A 17709-nucleotide genomic window follows, 5' to 3' on the forward strand; every position below is an offset into this window, starting at 1 on the left:
CAGAGGAAGCTCCCTCGTTTCCACCTGGGCCGACCGGCTGTGTGGAGCTCCCACCTGCCCAGCTCAGAGCTCTGACTTCCACATCCTCTCCTGCCTCCTGGGGTCTCAAGGGGCTGGGCGTGTTTCCTCAGCCCTCCCGGGCCTCACACCTCTCCCTCCACAGGGTGACAAGGGCCGTGCCCATGCTCCCACCTCGGTCCCCATCATTCTAGCTGTCACCCGGCATCACTCGTGCCCCACTCTGGGGATTGGCCCTCCTCATAAACAAGCGTATTTGAAACGGACTAGCCAAAGACTGACCCTGTCCCGTATCAGCGGCACCACACAGTCCCACGGCCGGGGGACAATCGGGCTTTATTTTCCACACCTAAATTGTTCCGACTCAACTGAACATGACGTGGTCGCTTTCAGACAGGGCCAGGCCCCCCTGAAATGCTGGTGGCTCTACCATCCGGTCGAAACCCTTCCCGTGGTCACCCCCTCGCAGGGGAGCCTGTCCTGCCACGTGGGCTGCACGTTGCCGGGCCCGCCCTGGACTGATGCCAACCCCGTGCAGGTGCCCCCACCCGGCGTGGCACAGGCGCATCCAGGGGACTTCGGCGTCTTTCCCCAAACTGCTCTCCTTCCTCTGGATCCCCTCGGAGGGGTAAGGGTTTTACCAGGTGTTAATGTAGGAACGTCCAAACCTGTAGAGGATTTCTTTATTGAGATTATTTGAGCCTAACTGACGACTTGCCAGGGAAGCAAGATCTGAAACGCTCTGCCGAATGGCAGTTTTGCTGTTCCTCTTACACATTTGGAATTAAGGAAGGAATGTAAAGACGTTCACATGAAGGTGGGAGAAAGCCAGGCGGGGGCATCTCCGATGCAATTATAGGATAGGTAACGAGATCATGAGCTCCTTTGGCGGGCGCTCGCCTCCGAGGGGCCTCCAAAGAGGGTTACTCTGGCGTTTCAAAGTGTTAGCTTTGATGCAGGCAGCAAAGGTAAGCCTTAGCCTACAGAAGTTCCGGGCCTGGGGCGTGACTGCCCACGGCAGCCTGCCCAGGGGTAAGGCCATGGCACACGCGAGCCCTCCGAACAGCCCTCGCGGTCGTGCCGGCGTCCTAAGCGGCAGGCAGGAGCCCCACTTCGGTCGGGCTTCCAGCCGCGCAGGCGCGCTGAGCCGCGCGCCGCAGGGGGCGGGGCTGCGGGCGGGGCGCCGGGGCCCGCGGCTGCGCACTGGCCAGCGCCGTCCGCCCCGCCCACTTCCGGCGGGCGGCTTTTCCGGGCAGAGGCTGCCTGGCCCAGCACTGACCGACCGGCCGACCAGCTGGGCCGCACCCATCATGGGGTCCGGCGGGGCTCGCGGGCCGACGATGCGCAAGGGACTGTCCCTTAGTGGCGCAGCGCTGCTCCTGCTGCTCCTGCCGGCAGCCACGGCGCAGCAGTCGCCCGGAGCGGGTGAGGACCGCGGCGGGCGCTCGGGCCCTGAGGAGGCGGGGGGGGGGGCGCGGAGGCCGCGGTGGGGCGAGGCGGGGGACGGGGCGCCGCGTCGCGAGGTCGTCACTACGCGGGGTCGCCGCCCCAGCCCGCCCCGGGCCACGGTCTGCGGGGCGGCCAGCGGGGTTACCCGGGTGTCCGTCCCGCGGTCCGGCCGCAGCGGGGGCCCCTGGAGGGCCAGGCCGGCCCTTTGTCTTGGCCTGGCCTCTGCGGCCGCGCAGCGCGGCTGTGGGAGGTGGTCCAGGCCCGCGGGCCCCGCGGGGTGGGCCTGGCTTAGCACACTGCCCTCGCTGGGCCCTCAGCGCGATCCTCGACCCTCTCGAAGACAGCTCTCCGGCTTAGATGCAGAGTCGGGAAGTAGAGCTTAAGGACCTGCTCGAGTCCAGCACTGGTCGGTGGCCTGTGCCAGGCCCCGGTGCCAGGCCCTCGAGGGTCCGGAAACCCGGAGCCAGTGTCCCCGGCCACTGCTCTCGAGGAGGGGTACCCGGAGTTTGGCGCCTCGGGTCGAGGCAAGAAAGCACAGTGCCGTGGCACCTGCCACTCCGACGCAGGCCGATTCAGTTCCTCCACTCCAGACCTGCCATGGGCGTTTTTCATCCGCTTATTCTACCTGGACTGATTAACCGCCTGTGCTGGGACCGCGGTGGTGGCTGGCAGACAGAATTCCTGTCTGTCCCTGAGGAGCTGAGTTCCGGTGGGGCTGACCAGGGAACCAGCAGTCCTAGTGCCGGGTGGGTGGGCGAGGGCGGTGCTGGGGCGGGGGTGACTGCGCGACCTGAGGGCCAGAGGATGGCCGAAACCCCCAAGTACTCTCTTGCTGGAGGATGGGTTCATGGGGGGAGACACAGCCTCACCGCCTGGCAGAAAGCGGAGAAGGGTTCGAGCTGGGGGCTGCAGTGGCTGTGGTTCTGGTTCTCAAATGTTTCATGATGTGAGTGGAGGTCCCCTGTGACCCCTCGCTGTGGGAAGTAGAGCCAGGGCAGGCCACTTAATCTCAATTTCATGCCTTTCCAGGTAGAGCGGCCCCGGGCCAGCCCGGGCGCCCGCCCTGGCTCAGCCGGCCGGTGCGCGCAGCCGAGCGCCTTCCCCGTGCGCTTGCTGCGTGTTCTTCCCAGTGCAGGACTGCGTGTGTCTTTCCATCCACTTCCAGGTGTACTCACCTGGATGTGCTTATGCTGTTTGTTAACAAAGCAGCTACACTGTAAAGGGAACTTTCAGTCTAAATCAAATTCTGAGCAGACGTGGTGGGGGCGGGGGGAGTACTCCTTCCCAAGCAGCACAGCTGTGTGCCCCGGGACTCTCTCGGTGGCTGCGGGGTGTGTGGTCGTGGCATGAGAGCATGTCAGGAAGTGCCCTGGAGTGGTTTGGCCGCTCTGCCTTTCACGCTGCCCTGGACCGCTGCGGCTGCCAAGCCCGTGTGCCATGCCCGGGCGTGCCCTTCCCGGGCCGGGGCTGGAACCGAGCCGCCATCCCAGTGTCCCGTGGAAGGCAGCTCCGCGGCCACAAGGCAGCACTCCCTTCCAGTTGGAAGCTGCTCTCGCTCGCTTTGGCTCAGAGCGACGCTTCTCTTTGTCTCCTGGTGGCAGCCCCAGTCCTGGGTGGGTGGTGGCTGGGCTGTTGTTCTCGTCAGCAACACTTTCAGATGGCAGGATTGGCATCAGGCTGTGATGGCGGTTGCTGCCCAGGTGCCCTCGGGGTCCACATTCACCTTTAACGAGTGGGGGCAGTGAGGTCCCCCCTTCCCGCAGAGCACGGGCTCAGTGTGAGTTTTTACGGGTTGTCATCCTGCGGGGATGTGACTACGCCGTTTGAGACGTCGTGCCCTCCTTGTAAGGCTCTTAGCCAGGGTTCTGCAGAGAAGCGGAACCGGCAGAGCTATGCGGAGTCCTGAGGGGCCTTCTGAGCCACGCTTCTCTTGCTCAGGCCCGCTCCACGTCGGAAGTGTGCTTTCCCTTATAACCAAGTTTCTCTTTACTGCTGCTGCTCCCAAAAAAAATTACGATGGACTGGCTTACGTGATTACAGAGTCCAAGAAGTCCCATGACCTGCCATGTGCAAGCTGGGGGCTGGGGACAGTTAGTGGAGGGCGGGTGGCGTAGAACCAGGGAGCCGGTGGCCCAGGGCTGGAGGAGGGGGCCGTCCTGCTCACCAGAAGAGAGCGAGTCCGCCCCTGTGCCCGGCCTCTCCACTGGGCCCTCAGCGGATAGGGCAGTACAAGCCGTGGTGCCCTGCCCGCCGGCTCAGACGCCGGGCTGCTGAAGCACGCGCACGCACACACCCGGAAGTCGTGTTTACTGGCCGCGTGGGCGGCCTTCGCCCAGTCAAGGTGACACATCAGGTCAGCCGTCCCAGGTGTGCCTTCTAAGGCAGCATCGCACCGGGGCCACGCCAGCGCTGTCCAGGGTCTTCTCGTGTGCTTTGGTGCGGGGGGGGGGGTGCTGCGGACTCCCGCGGCTCTGATGATCTTGAGGGCGACCTTCGTCACCCTGGAGGGGCCTGCGTGGGCTTTTGGACCCAATTCTGTTGTGGCTGGTTTTGGACTCGGCCCAGAGCCATCTTCACACCTTGGGGAAGACGACCCCACAAGGGACCTCAGCCTGAAGGGACCCAGAGGAGCTTCATGGGGGTCCCACCTGCTGCTGGCAGTGGGCGCTGGGTGGAGGGGTTGCCCCCTGCGGAGGAGCCCGGCTTTCCCACGGTGGCACGGGTGGTCGGTCCTCCGGAGACTATGCCACGGCTTTATGTGCCCCACGCCTCTCTCACTGCTCTTCGTGGAGCTAGGGGGTGCCCACCTGGCTTCTCACGTGGAGGGGACGGTGGGCGCCCTGCCCCAATGGGCTTGTCCTGCCACCGAGGGGCTCGGCCACTGCAGCCCTTGGCCCGTTGTGTGACACGTGCGTCACGGACAACATCCTTACTCATTTCCTTATGTGGAAAACGTCTCTTCCCACGTGCCAGTGTGAGCTTTTGAGCTTAGCCAGTTGACCCGCTTGAAGCTAGGAAGGAACTCTGAAGGAACTCGAAAGTGGGCCTGGGTCAGTGCCTCCCGCAGAAGACCCTTCCTCTGTCTTTTAATTTCTGAAGTGAACGAGGCTTAACGTTGTCTAATGGTTAAGCAGAACCTGAGTCGGAGACATCGTCAGGCTTCAGGGGTCAGGACATTCTCGCGTGGCGTTAGGCCTGCTCGCCAGGCGTCCTGTGCCTTCTGCGGCTCTGAGCACCTGGTGTTCTGTGTCCCGTGGCGAGGGGGCAGAGCCACCTGACAGACAGGGCACTCCCGTCTGGACCAGTGGCAGGTGGTTAAGGCCCTGTCCTTCCTGCTCGGGTGTTTTGGGAGGACAGACTGCCCTTCCAGCCCTGAGCCTGCTTCTCTGGCTGTCTCCGCCCCGTTCGGCCGTGCTGGTGCGGGAGACGCCCAGGTCACCCCCTTGGCCTTCACCTCACCTCCATGCCTCCCTGGTGACTCATGCTGGCCCGTCATCGGAGGCCCTGGACGAGGTTTATCGCGTGTGCCTTGGAGCCGAGTGCTCTCAGTTCACGGAAGACCAGTTATCAAAAAGGCTTTAAGAGTGGAAGCTCCCATGAGAAACTCCATGTAGCTCGTGGCCCCGCCGCCCGTGGCCACTACGTTGGGAAGGACAAGGAGGACGTGCACCCCTCCCTGGACGTTTTCGGAAATGACTAGCAGCCGGGTGTGTGAGGCAGCCACCCTCACCCGACTCAGTACTTAGGAAACCGGGGGAGCCGCCAAGAAGCCGGAGGAGTGACCGGAACGAGGCCCTCCCGAATCCCTCCCTGTCGCCGCGGCGGCGCGTTGCCGTGTCTGCTGGTTTGTTTTAACCGCACCGTTGGAGAGTAAGTCGCCATGTGGCCGTCTACCCCTCAGTTCTGCGGGGTGTCTCTCCTGGGCCAAGGACTCGTTACGTAATGGCTCTGGGACGACCAGAACCTGGCCGGTTACCGGCACACACGCTGCCCGAGGACGTGATGTGACGTGCAGTCTGCACACACAGTCTGGTTTACCCAGGGTCCTGGTGGGGCCCCCGGCCCCCGTCCCGCCTGCATCCCCGCCCCGCGCTCTGGGTGCACTCAGTGACCGTCTCTGCCCCTCAGGCCCTCCGCCCGGCCACCTGGCCGTGTCTGGTTTCCTCCGCCTCAGATGCATTTCGACTCCACCGCTCGGTGACTGTCTTTCTCCCCTCCCCCAAGGAGGCACCCGCTGTCACTTTGTCGTGTGGCCACAGGTTATGCTCGTGACGCTGTGATCACTTCTCAGGTGGCATTGTCTTGTCAGAGGTGGTGGTCGAAGTGGGTGGCGCTGTGAGCGGGCACCGTGGTCTGGGCGTCCCCGTTCACTGTAACGGTCGCAAAGTGGAAGCTTGTCTCCCTTCGCCAGTTGCCTTGCCTGGGCTCAGTCACTTTGAGTCAGTGGGAGATCACGGACTGCTCAAGGGGTCAGAGTCCCTTACTGTCATTGACTTTGGGTTTCGATTGCCCTGCTGTGACGCAGAGGACCCTCTCCGAGCGGGCTTGGGGGTCCCTGTGCCCGTCGGCTCGTGCCGCCTTCTGGCACCGCAGGCTGCCCAGGGCTCTGTCCTTCCCCTGCCCCAGTTCTGGAGTCAGCCATTTCTCCAGGGAGCGCGGGTGCCTTTTTGGGGAGCAGCGTCTGGAAACCGAGGCCTGGGCACCACACGTGCCTCCCTGCTGCCGGTGTCGTCCTCGCTGGGCCCTCCGGTGGCAGAGCCAGGGTCGGGCTTTCAGAGTCCGTCACCCCACGCCACAGGGGTTCCCGTCAGCCTCCAGCGTTGCCTCTGACGGGGCAGGCGCTGCCGCCCTGCCTGCCTTAGTGCTGGAGGAACCGAGGCCTTCTGGGGGTGTTGGTTTTCTTCGCTTTCTTGGGGCTAAATCTGTTGTTTTGAGGACTTACAGTGGTTGAAAAGAAGCTGCAACAGAAACCTGGTAGCACGCCGCTGGAGATGCCTAAAACCGTCTCTCTGGGGACAACTGCTGCAGAGTGACATGTGACAGGGTGGGCTTTCACTCCATTCTGAATGAAACGGGGTTTGTTTAGAGAAACGGAATGTAGAAGAACTGGACTGTGCAAAACTGTTTCAGATCACGTCCCTCTTAATCACACAGTGACCAGAAAGCCGTACCTTGAAGCTAAAGCTTTCCCCCTGCGTTTTATCATGAAAACCCAGCAGAGCTGACAGCAGCGTGGGGCCCGCCCCGCCCCCGGCGTCTGCCCGGGCGCCCAGCTGCGGCCTGCCACCCCCGCCTCAGACGTGAGTGACAGAGTCGCGTGACTTCACTGGACGTGTTGGGGACTCGAGTTCCACGTCCGTCCTTTCTTGAGGAAGGTTGTACTCACGATGGAACACAGGAATCCTAGTGTGACGTTGGACGCGGTCCGAGGCCTTCCAGCCTAAAAAAAGGCCCGTGGAGCCAGAGGTCATGACGTTCGTCTGAGATCAGTAAGGACAGCTATTTGGGAGGCCCGGGTTCAGGCAGACCCCCAGCAGACCCCCAGCGTGTCCTGATGAGGAGGCGGGGGCGGGGCTGTTTACGAGGCGGGAAGGGGACAGTCACGGCCACAGCAGGGAGGCGCTTCCAGGGCGCAGGTAAGCTGACACACAACGCTAATTCTAAGCAGTGTTTTTAATTTTCGGTCAGTCATAATAGCTGCTTTCTTGTCATCTTTGCAAACAGTTTTGGGGCGCAAGGGTGCTCTCTGCACAGTGCGAGCTTGCCGTAGGGGGTGGGCACGGAGCGCCCTGGAATGCGTTGGTCACCGTGCCCTCCTGCCATGGCGGCGTGGCCTTTGGGCCCCCTGGAGCTGCAGTGCTGTGAAGAGCCCCGGGCGCAGGTTGGGGCTGGCGTCTCCCGGGGGTGTCTCGGGGACCAGCCCGGGGCCGAAGCCTGGCTGTCGACTTTGGTTCCAAACAGGGCGTCTGCTGCTGACCTGGTGGCCTCAGCCGGCCGGTGGGCCGCGGTGCCCGCTCCGTGGCTCACCGCCGCCGAGGGCTTCCGGAACGCCCCTGTGCGCGGCGCCGTGGGCGCGGTGCCCGGAGAGGACCCCGTGCGCGCGCAGTCCTCAGCGGCTCGTTTCTTCTCCCCGCAGCTTGCTCTCAGAACACGAACAGAACCTGCCAGGAGTGCCTGAGGAACGTCTCCGTGAGTAGCACGCGGCCGCCGTCCCGGCACAGAGGGCCCGGTTCTGTCCTCGGGGCGTGGGGTGTCTTTGTGCTTGGCATTAAATGTCATTTAGCCTTTCTCGGCGTAGCCGGCCGTCCTGCGAAGGCTGCAGCTGCCCCCCGGGCGTCAGTGACGTGCATGTCGACTCCTGAAATGGGTGTGGGGGTTCTGAGGGGCCCCATGGCTGGGACGCGCCAGCCTCCCTGAGGCAGTGTCATTCGGAGGGGGTGTGGGGATGGGAGCAGAGAGGACGGGCTTGTGGGGCCACCTCCTGCGTGGCCACCTCCTGCGTGGCCGTCCCGGGTCTGACACGCAGCCGTGTCCAGCCGGCCGTGAGAGGCGGAGGGCGCGGGGAGCCTGCCGCGGTGTCGGAGCGTCACGGGACTCGCGAGGACAGTGCTGCTTTGTCCGGGCCCATGGCTTCCCGAGCCGCCCCCGGTCCAGCGGCCCGGGCTGGGGGCAAAAGCCTTCCGTGGGGCCTTGGCCTGGGGCTCGGGGGCGCGGCCTCCCCGCTCCCACTGGGGCTTCTGCGTGCGCATTTCCTCCCCCTGGGCGTGGCCGTGCGACACGGGCCAGGAGAGACGCATGGGGGAGGCCGCTGTCCGAGGCTCTGGCCGTGCTTCCCAAGGGCCAGGTGTGGGTCGGAGGGCGTGTCTCCGCCGGCGACCCTGGACAGGTGCACGTCCTGTGGGTGTGGTGTGGCCACTGACACGGCCCGCCTGGCTCGGGCCACTGCGGTCCTTACAGTGGCACTTCCCTGTGGAGCGGTTTTTGCTGTCTGGGTTTTTTGGTTGGAAGTTATCTTAGCCGTGAAAGTGGCCTGGGGGCTGTGTGACTGCACAGTCCCCGAGCGCCTGTGGGACATCGCCCTCCGGGAGGGCAGTCAGGGTGCAGGTGAGGGCCAGGTCCGGATCACGGTGGGGTGGGCGCCTCATCTGAAGGCCGGACCCGCACTCTGAACGCAGCCAGGGCAAGTTGGAAGTACGGGGCGCAGGACACGCACATGGGTGTGGATGAAAGGGGTGGATCTGGGAGCTCACAGAAGTTTCTGGAAGGATGTGCGCGCGCTGCCTGGGAGGTCTGACACGAACCTGAGGGTGCGGGTGCCGCTTGAACCATGCGCCTGCAGTCGCCCCGCTGGCTGCACGGACCAGAGCCACTGCGCCTGCCCACGAGGACCTCGGTGCTCAGCGAAACTGCTGTAGGAGATCGGAAAGCTGAGCGCTTGAAACTTGAGCTGTTCGAAAATGGGAATTTGCCAATAACTTTTCAGCCAGATCAAAACTGAAATGCACGATGGCCTCAAGCAGCCAGGGTGGGCGGGGCCTCATCACTGCTTGTCGCATGTGTGCTGAGCACCCTGTAAACACAGCACCCCGAGTTGGGGGTTCTGTAAACGGGCCTGGCGGGCCTGGCTGACTGTTCTTTGTAATAATAGTTCCCCCTGACCTGGGAAAAGAAAATGCCATTACTTTCTATCCTGGAAAAACTCCAAGGAAAAAACTCAGCGAAACTGTTACTTTCCAGACTTAAAATGACAGCCCAGGCCTGAGGCGCAGGCTTGTGCCTGTGGCCTGAGTCCACCCCCGGCAGCCGGTGGCCATGGCGCCAGCGGCCACGGCGCCAGCTCTCGTCTCCGCATGCCGGGTGGACATGCTGGGCCCGCTGTGAGCTCCGTGCCCCGACGCACTCCCAGTTCTGAGGTCCTGGCAGACGCCCCTGAGCCTCGGTCAGCCCGCCTTCCCAATGGCCGGGGACAGCGTAGCTCACTGTGTGCCCTTGTCGGGGTCAGAGGTCGGGTCTCTGCACAGCGATGCTGTGGTCACAGAGGAACACTAGCCAGTACTCAGTGAGCTCCAGCCACGGGCCCGGCTCAGCCCGCCTGCCAGGGGCCCTCCAGCGACACTCCCAGACCTCTGCCATCCTGCAGAGGGGCGAGACACAGCCTGAGTGCCAGGGGGCGGTGCTGCCAGATAGAAGGGGTCGGGGGGGCTCCTGGAGGAGCCTCGTGAGCCCTGGGAGGAACGTTCCAGGCCGAGGAGCAGGCCCGCAGAGGCCCGGGGTGTGGCCGCCTGGCGCCCATCACACCAGCATGAGGCCGCGTGGCCGTGCAGTGTGTCCGGTGGGACAGGCTTGAGTAACGGCCTTGGCAGGCGGGCCGTGTTGAGCTACCGTGTTGGGCCGGGGGCCGAGGCCATTACCAGCCTCCAGGGGCGAGCGGCCGGGGTGGTCGGCGGTAGAGACGGCGTGGGGGCTGGTCCGGGACCGGGTGGTCCCTTGGTGTCTACACTGAATTTCTCACGTTGGTCTAACGTTCCTCTCTCTCAGTGTCTCTGGTGCAACGTCAACAAGACGTGCGTGGACTACCCGGTGGCCAAGCTCCTGCCGCCCGCCTCGCTCTGCCCGCTGAGCTCCGCGCGCTGGGGCGTGTGCTGGGGTGAGTGCGCGTCCCCGTCTCGCTCAGCCGGGGCCTTGGAAAGCTCTGCTCTTGCTCAGTTCCCCCAGGCTGCCGGGAGTGACGGTCCCGGTAATTGTTTGACGCTGTCAGCAGGAAGTCGGATCGCCAGTGGGAGCTCGTCGGGTCGGGGGGAGCAGCTGGGGACCCCTGGGTCCGGAGGCCCTCCGCAGGCCGGCAGCCCCGGCTCTGCGCTGGGTCTCCCCACGTTCTGGGGTTCCGGTCGGGGGGCGGGGGAGGGGATGAGGCTGCTATTGGGATGACTCGGCACGTTTGCCGCCTGGACGCCTCCTGCTCCGACTCCCGAGGGAGGGGTCCCCGCTCAGTGTGGCCGCGACCTGCTGGTCCTCCGGCGTCCCTCCGAAGCCTGTGGCTGAGTCGCAGGCGCCCCGCCGGCAGGGACGTGGCCCTCTGCGACCCCGATCAGTGTGCAGTCTGCCTTCTCATCTGGGGCCGGGCGTTGCTCCACGGAGCTCCTTCCGCGTGGGTGCGTTTACCAGTCCGTCCTTTTGTGGCTTCCGGTTCGGGGGCCGGCAGAGCTGCCTATTAAGCCGCGTAAAGGGGCCACGCTTTTTGGGGTGCTTCGCGGCTTCAGTGGTGTGTTTGCATCTTCGGTCTGTCAGCTGCTTGTTCCTTACTTACGCGGCTTTTTTCCAGTTTCCATCGTAGAAGCCGTTAGCCTCTGTCAAACACTTCTGGTGTCGAGGCCCCGCGAATCCTGACGTGTGCGCGTGGGGCTGGGTGCCTGCCGTGTGGGCACGTGTGGGTGTGCAATGCACGGCCGCCGTGCCCCCCAGCTGGAGTCCTGTCTGCTGGCCTCACACCAGAAAGGCTTCGCTGGGCCTCGCCGCCCTCTGCTGCTGCCCGACGGCTGTGTTCTCGTGGAGCCTGTCGCTGCCCACTGCCCCACGGAGCCCGCTCCTGGACCGGGGGCCCTGGGCGTGTGGAGCAGAACCGTTTCAGTGGAAGCGCCACTTCGAATGGGGCGCGCGCGCGTCGGGACCTCCCCAGGCTGCAGTCTGCGGCGCGGGCGCACACGGGCGTCGGGACCTCCCCAGACTGCAGCCTGCGGCGCGGGCACACACGGGTGGCGGCCGCCCCGCACGCACGCGCGGTCAGCCTGGCGGGCCCGCGCCCGCTCACGCCCCTCCGGGCCGCGTGGGAGTCCAGCTGTCCGAGGTGCCCGCCGGCCCTTGGGGCACTCGTCATCTCACGTGGTCCGTCTGGTGGGCGTGAGGCGTATTTCTCTAGTGACGTGTGGTGGGGGCCCCTTTCCAGGTTGGGGGAGTCTCCGGAATGAGAGTCCCACCCCAGGGCTGCTGGGCTGGCAGCCAAACCCTCGACATGACACGGGACAGATGAGCCGCGCGGCAGTTTGTTCGACACCTGTAGTCACAGCCTGGAGGAGGGAACATGGGAACAAGCCAGGGGCTGTGGGAGGTGGCCCCGGGCCCTGGAGACGATGTGGCCATGTGGGCAGTTCTGCAGGCTGGCAGCGGACTGACACCTGCCGCTCGGGGATAAGCAGGAGCTGGGCCTGGTCCCCACGCTAAGGCCAGGTCTGTGGCCGGAGGGCCTGGTCTGGAACAGGCGCGAGGGAAGCTCATGGCTGGGCCTTGCAAGGCCCCCATGGTTTCACCAGATATCGGGGTACACGCCACACTGAACGTAGGGCTCATACTGCAGGTGCTCTTATTCTTAGAATTTAGACTCAGTTATCCAGTTCAGACAAAATTGCTCTGGGGTTTTAATTGCGATGACCTTAGATATCTACGTTCATTTGGAGAAAAACAAGGTCTTTGCCGTTTTGAAGCTTTGTCCGGAAGCCAGGTGGCGCCTCGCGTCCTGTCGCGGGGGCCGTGGATTGGCTGTTGGGGTGGCGGGGAGAGGAGCCCACGGTTTTGCTTCCTGTTGCCGTGAGGTTTCTGCTTGTATTTGTTTGATGAGTGCTTCCGGCTGCCGAGCAGGAAGTCCGTTCTGGGGGCAGGTGTTTTTAGACCCAGCCATCTCGTTGACCTCATTGGTGTTAAACTTGATTATTTTAGCGTTCTCTAGCTAAAAAATTACATCCTCTGCCAGCAAGGGTGTCCCTTCTAACCCAGCCTATCGGTATCCTTTCCTGTGATTCAAGCCCGTCTAGGGCAGGTCAGGGAAGAACACAGTGACGCTCAGGAGGCATCTGACCAGATGTCGCTTGTTCCTGATTTTAAAAATCACTGAGTAAACGCTGAGCGGGCGCTGTCCCGCCCGCAGCCAGCCCGGAGTGTGTCACAGGTCCACGCGGGCGCAGAGCGCGGTTCGAGGGGCACGGGGCACTGGCGCCTGCCTTCCCTCCCCGTCCCCACGCGGGCGGGACACGCGCCCGCCACGCCCCGCCCCGCCCCGGCCACAACCCGAAGACCAGCGAGGTCAGAGGCGGTCAGTGCTGGGGGCACGTTCGGCCTCCCCTTCAGGGGCCAGACGAGACGTGCCGTGGGCCGAGCCCAGCACAGCCGCGCGGCTGTCCCCCCCGGGTGACGGGGGCGCCTGCAGGAGCAGCGTTCCGCGTCCTTTGCTTGGCTGGGCTTGGATTCGAACACAAGCGTGTTGACGGGTTTTAGTTTGTAAATCGTTCAGAGAGGGCGGAGGGTCCATACACCCTGCCTCATGCTTGTCTTTGTCTCAGGAGGCCGGAGAGACGGGGTCGTAAGCTCGTCTGGGGCCGCTCGGGTGGCGTCCTCATGCCCCTGGCTGCAGGTCCTCGTGGCTTGTGGTCAGGGCTTTGCGCCTGTGGGAGAAAGCGATGTCCTTGACCTCGACACAGGCAGATAAGTCGCGTCAGGCGCAGCCTCTTTCGTGAGCTCCACGGAGTTGAGGCTTCAGATGTTTTAGGGGAGTCCTTCTGGTCGTCAGCTTTTCTCGAGCTTAAAGCATCTGCTCGGTGGGAAAAGCTCCCTGTGGCCTCGGTCCGCGGTTGACAGAACCGTCAGCAGTGACAGCCGCGCGCTGACAGACGCCGCCACGCGGGCCTGGGTTCCGAGGGCTGCGCCCCGGGACAGGGGCACCGCTTCCTGGCGGGTCCCACTGCGTCCCAGCGGCCCTGACGCAGCCCCCCTGTCCCCAGTGAACTTCGAGGCGCTGATCATCGCCATGTCGGTGATCGGGGGCAGCTTCCTGCTGGCGGTCGCCATGTGCTGCTGCTGCTGCTGCTGCGGGAGGAAGAGGAGCCGGAAGCCGGACAGGAGCGAGGAGAAGGTCATGCGGGAGCAGGAGGAGAGGCGGATCCGGCAGGAGGAAAGGTGAGGCCTGCACTCGCCCCGCCGCGGGGGCCCAGCCGCGGCTGCGAGCCTCGCTCTTGCAGGGCCGTGGCCTGGGTGGGGGGGGGGCTGGCTGGCAGCGCCTCCTGCGGACGATGTCCGGGCCGCAGGGCCTCGGAGGCCACGTGCCCCGCCTGTCTTCATGACGGGCGCACGGAGCTCGGGGGGAGGGACATGCGCGCTGGGTCGCCCGTCTGCCCGTGGCCGAGCTGGCGCTCTGTGCTGCCGGTGCTGCCGGGCAGCATGCGGCTCAGAGCGCTTCGGTGGGCATGTGATGCGGCCTTAGGCCAGGCCGTGGTCACCGTGCCTCCTAGACAAGGGACCGGCTGGCTCCGGGAGGCGCCGACTCGTCCAGACGGCTGTTGGTGAGGCTTGAGGCTGGACAGGTTTCCATGCCGTCGCCCCGAAGCCATCCGCCCCTAAGTGCTAGCGCCCCCACGTGCCTGACCCCCTCCAGGACCGGGCTCGAGATTTCCACCCACCAGGGCGTCCCCTGGACGTGGCGTCAGACGTTCGAATCGCTTTCGCTGAATACAAGGTCGAATGGCACGATGTCGGGGCCGCCTCGGCACACTGCGCAGTGCCATTCTGCCTGTCCCCGTGGCAGGGTGGCCCGGCGGCTGAACTCGTCCCCACCCACCCTCAGCCTGGGAAGCAAGAACCGCTCACAGCCGCTCCGCCGAAGGAAACGAAAGTGGTGGTTTTAAAGTGACGCCGAGTTTGGTGCTGAGCGCGATCCCTTTGTTTTTCAGGAGAGCAGAGATGAAGTCGAGACACGATGAAATCAGGAGGAAATACGGTAAGGGCCTGGGGGTCCCCGTTCCGGCTGGGCGTGTGCCGCCCGGCGTCTCGGCCATCGTTACGCTTCAGGAGGCCGTAGGGCGGGCTGCGGGCTCCCCAGGGACAGAGGTGCCCCTGCTGCACAAAGTTGTCCTGAGCAGAGCGGACATAACTGACCCCACGCAGTGTCCTGAAGGACAGGGCTGGGCTGTGGGGCTCAGCCAGACTTCTCTGGGAGCGCCACGTGCCCACGAGGCTCAACGACACGATCCCCGCGGCCCCCCCCCCCCAGGAGCACGCTGCCCTCTCCCCGCCTCTGACGGTCACGGCTGCGCCTTCCCTCAGGGTCAGCCGCACCGTGGTCCGGCTGCCAGTCGGCCGGGTCTTGCCCCGCGTGTTGGGGTTTGTGTCTGGCGGACGGGGGCAGGGCTGGCCGCCCCTCGGTGTTCGAGAACATCGAGTCTGCACCTGTGGTCAGCGGTCGCGCCCCCGCGCTGTCGGGGGTGAGGGCTGTGCTGAGGCAAGGCCACACCGACGGCAGCCACAGGGCCCCCAGCGCTCTGCCGCCCTTGACCTCATGACCCAAGGGTCCTGTGCCCCCATGGTGGGGGCCAGGCAGCCGTGCTAAATTTAGACTCTTCTCAGACCAATGCACTTATCGTGATGTCCTGTGCGTATAAGGAAATAGTGTATTTTCACGGCATTTTGGAGCCCTACCAACCAGAACAGTACAGCCTGAGGCTCGGCTCCCGGCCGGGGCTGCCGGTGTCCTGGACACACGGATTCACTCGGCCCACCGGCCGGACACCCGCGGTCTGCATAGACCCCGCCGACGGCCACCAGTGGGCGCTGTGAGCCTGGTACAGCCTCGGGCGCCAGCTCTGCACCGCCTCGGCCTGTCTCCCGGGCCGCTTCGCCCGGTCCCCAGCTTCCCCCGGTCCCCAGCTTCCCCTGGTCCCCAGCTTCCCCCATCCGCACCCGGAGAGCAGTGCAGACGTCCGCAGTGCGCAGGCCCGTGGCGACGCCGCAGGCGCCTAATATGGGGCGCGGGTGGCGCCCGCAGCGCGAAGGGCGTTGCCGGCACCGCAGACCTGTTGTCACAGGTAAAAGCGCTTCGCGCAGCGCTTGACAGTGATCAATGGCGGCCTTAGCTCTCCACGTGGTCGTAGTTCTTAGAGGTGAGCGGCGTTTACGAGGACGTTCGAAGTCAGCTTAGACGTTTAAAGGAAGACGGGTTTCTGTTCCTTCTTTCTGTATAATATCAGCCAATCACTGTGGGGAGAAATGCTGGCTTTTAATGTCTTAATTTCTCTTTGAGAAAATGAGCAAGTAAGTCTTTACTTCTTAGGGCCTTTTTTCTTAAAATTAACTGTTTTTGGTAAATTTTATTTCAATTTTAAAGTCTCTTACGTGGTTTGACTTTCAAGAAAAAGGTTTCACGTGGCATTTGAACCTGCGCAGAACACCCATTTTTCTTGCGGCCTCAGTAAATCTTCATGTGAAACTTAGCTGCAGTGTTTTCTCGGGTTTGCTTCCTGCTGGGGGCGTTTGTGATCCAGTGCGTTTTGTTTTCAGGTTTGTTTAAAGAGGAAAACCCTTACGCGAGGTTCGAGAACAACTAGAGCACACTCCGCGCCCGGCCCAGCAGCGGCCTGGCGCCTGGGCGCAGCCGGGCGAGCGCGCGAGCGGCCGGGGTGGCCCAGCCCGGCCCGTGGGCGTCTGTCTCTTCTCCTTCCGTATCTGCTCGCTGGAGGCCTTGAGCCCGCCTGGGGCCGTCTTCGTCTCTGCTGCCCGTCTGAGGAAGACTCGGTTTGGGAGCAGCTCGCCAACTCCACAGCCTGACGCCCTGAGGCCTGCCCGTCCGTCCCTCCCGCTGCGGCCACCGGTCTGCCCTGCCTTCCCCGCTGTCCTCCTGGGCTTCACACAGCGCCGAGGGCCCGGCCGACCAGTCCCTGTTGTTCCCCTGGAGGCAAGGCGGCCTCCCTTCCGACCTCAGCTGCGGTGAAGAGCACTGAGAAGTGACCTAACGCACCTGAGATCTTATTTTAAAATAATTCTTGATTTTATTCCCCCACCTAAAAGATTTCACCAAAACAATTTACTGTCAAAGTTGAGATCGTTTATTGGGTAATTTTTAAATTTGCATCTTTACTAGAATGTGAAGGTGGTTTTCCAGTGAAAAACGTGAATTTGAATTATAAATGGAGTTTGAAACAACCTGCCTGAGGCTTGCGGCGGGTGCTGCTGTGTGCTGGCGACCACCGTCGGTCCCGCGTGCACTCAGCTGTCCTCTGAGGTGCTCTCCCGGGTCTCGGAGACTCTCTCCTCGCCATCAGGCCGGGTGCGAACTGCGGGGAGGAAGGTCCCAGGCCCTGTGCACCAGGAGGCGGGGGCGGGGTCTCCACCCACCACACACGCTCATCGTCCCGCTACAGGACGACCCCACCCTGAGCTGCCCTTCCCTGTCCCTGGCATTCATGAGACTGCCCGTGAGGGTGTCGGTGGCCTCCAGGTGCCCTGTGGTGCCACAGGCACGGTGGGTCCATTTCTTTCAGATCCAGAGACGCGGCTCTAATGCACAGACTGAGCGCCTGGCAGGACAGCCGCTGACAGTGACGTGGCTGGCAGCCACTGTCCTCGAGTCTGGCAAGAGTCCCCTTTGCCAGGTTGCTTCGAATGGGGAAGCATTTGGCTTCGGGAAAGTGGGGCACCCGGCACGTGGGAGACGCCACGCGCTCACCCCCGTGTGAGTCCACAGGCAGGGCAGTGTGGCCGCAGCAGCGCCAGATGGCCGGACCGGCCTGCGCGGCCTGCGCGGGAAGCGCCCTCCGTGCACACCCAGGCGCTAACCTTCTCTGACTCTTCGGGCATTTCGTAGCAGTTCAAAGTCACGTGAGACGTTCCCGAGTGGCTGACAGCGGCCTGCACGCATCGATTCTCTGCCGTTTGTTCACGGAAGATTTAACGCGTCGCAGACCTCGTGTTGGGGCGGTAGTTGCTGTGTGTGTGGCTCGCGGGCGGCGCATCGAGTCCAGCGCGTCGGGCGCCGTCGGGAGGCCGTCCTGGCCCACACGCCTTCTCCAGCGCGTGCTGGGAGCAGCCGGGTCACGACCTCCAGGAAACCGTGACGTTTGCAGTGCCTTGATTTTTACCCATTTTCCTATGTACATGATTTAATACACACTTTTGCTGAATATGCTCTGTGTCCCTGTGCTTCATTTCTTGGGGGTGTTACCATGATTACAGACGCACCTCGACTGACGGGGCCGCCCGTCGTGAGCCGAGCATGCCTGTGACCCCCTAACCTGCAAGCATCGGGCTCAGCCCGGGCCACCAGACTGCAGGGGGCGGGGTTGTCCATCTGCGCGGAAACGCCTTCTGGGGCCAACGGAGCTGCGGCTCCCCCGCTGCCCAGCGTCACAGGGGGGTGTCGCACCATGTGGCCAGCCTGGGAAAAGACCGAGTTTGAAACTGGAGGTGTGGTTTCTACTGGATTCCCGT

At 63.8% G+C, this 17709-nt stretch overlaps 1 protein-coding gene across 1 annotated transcript; it reads left to right on the top strand.

Moving 5' to 3' along the window:
- Positions 1-1252: 1252 nt before the first annotated feature.
- On the top strand, positions 1253-17404 carry LOC107510211 (PTTG1 interacting protein). The gene is made up of 6 exons (XM_016143527.2): positions 1253-1443; positions 7604-7656; positions 10006-10114; positions 13236-13410; positions 14181-14227; positions 15784-17404. Exons 1-6 carry the CDS (start codon positions 1329-1331, stop codon positions 15828-15830), a joined length of 546 nt encoding a protein of 181 aa, XP_015999013.1. The 5' UTR covers positions 1253-1328; the 3' UTR covers positions 15831-17404.
- Positions 17405-17709: the final 305 nt, after the last annotated feature.

This window comes from Rousettus aegyptiacus, unplaced genomic scaffold (genome assembly GCF_014176215.1).
Source record: "Rousettus aegyptiacus isolate mRouAeg1 unplaced genomic scaffold, mRouAeg1.p scaffold_m13_p_20, whole genome shotgun sequence".
In the NCBI taxonomy this organism is placed as follows: Eukaryota; Metazoa; Chordata; class Mammalia; order Chiroptera; family Pteropodidae; genus Rousettus; species Rousettus aegyptiacus.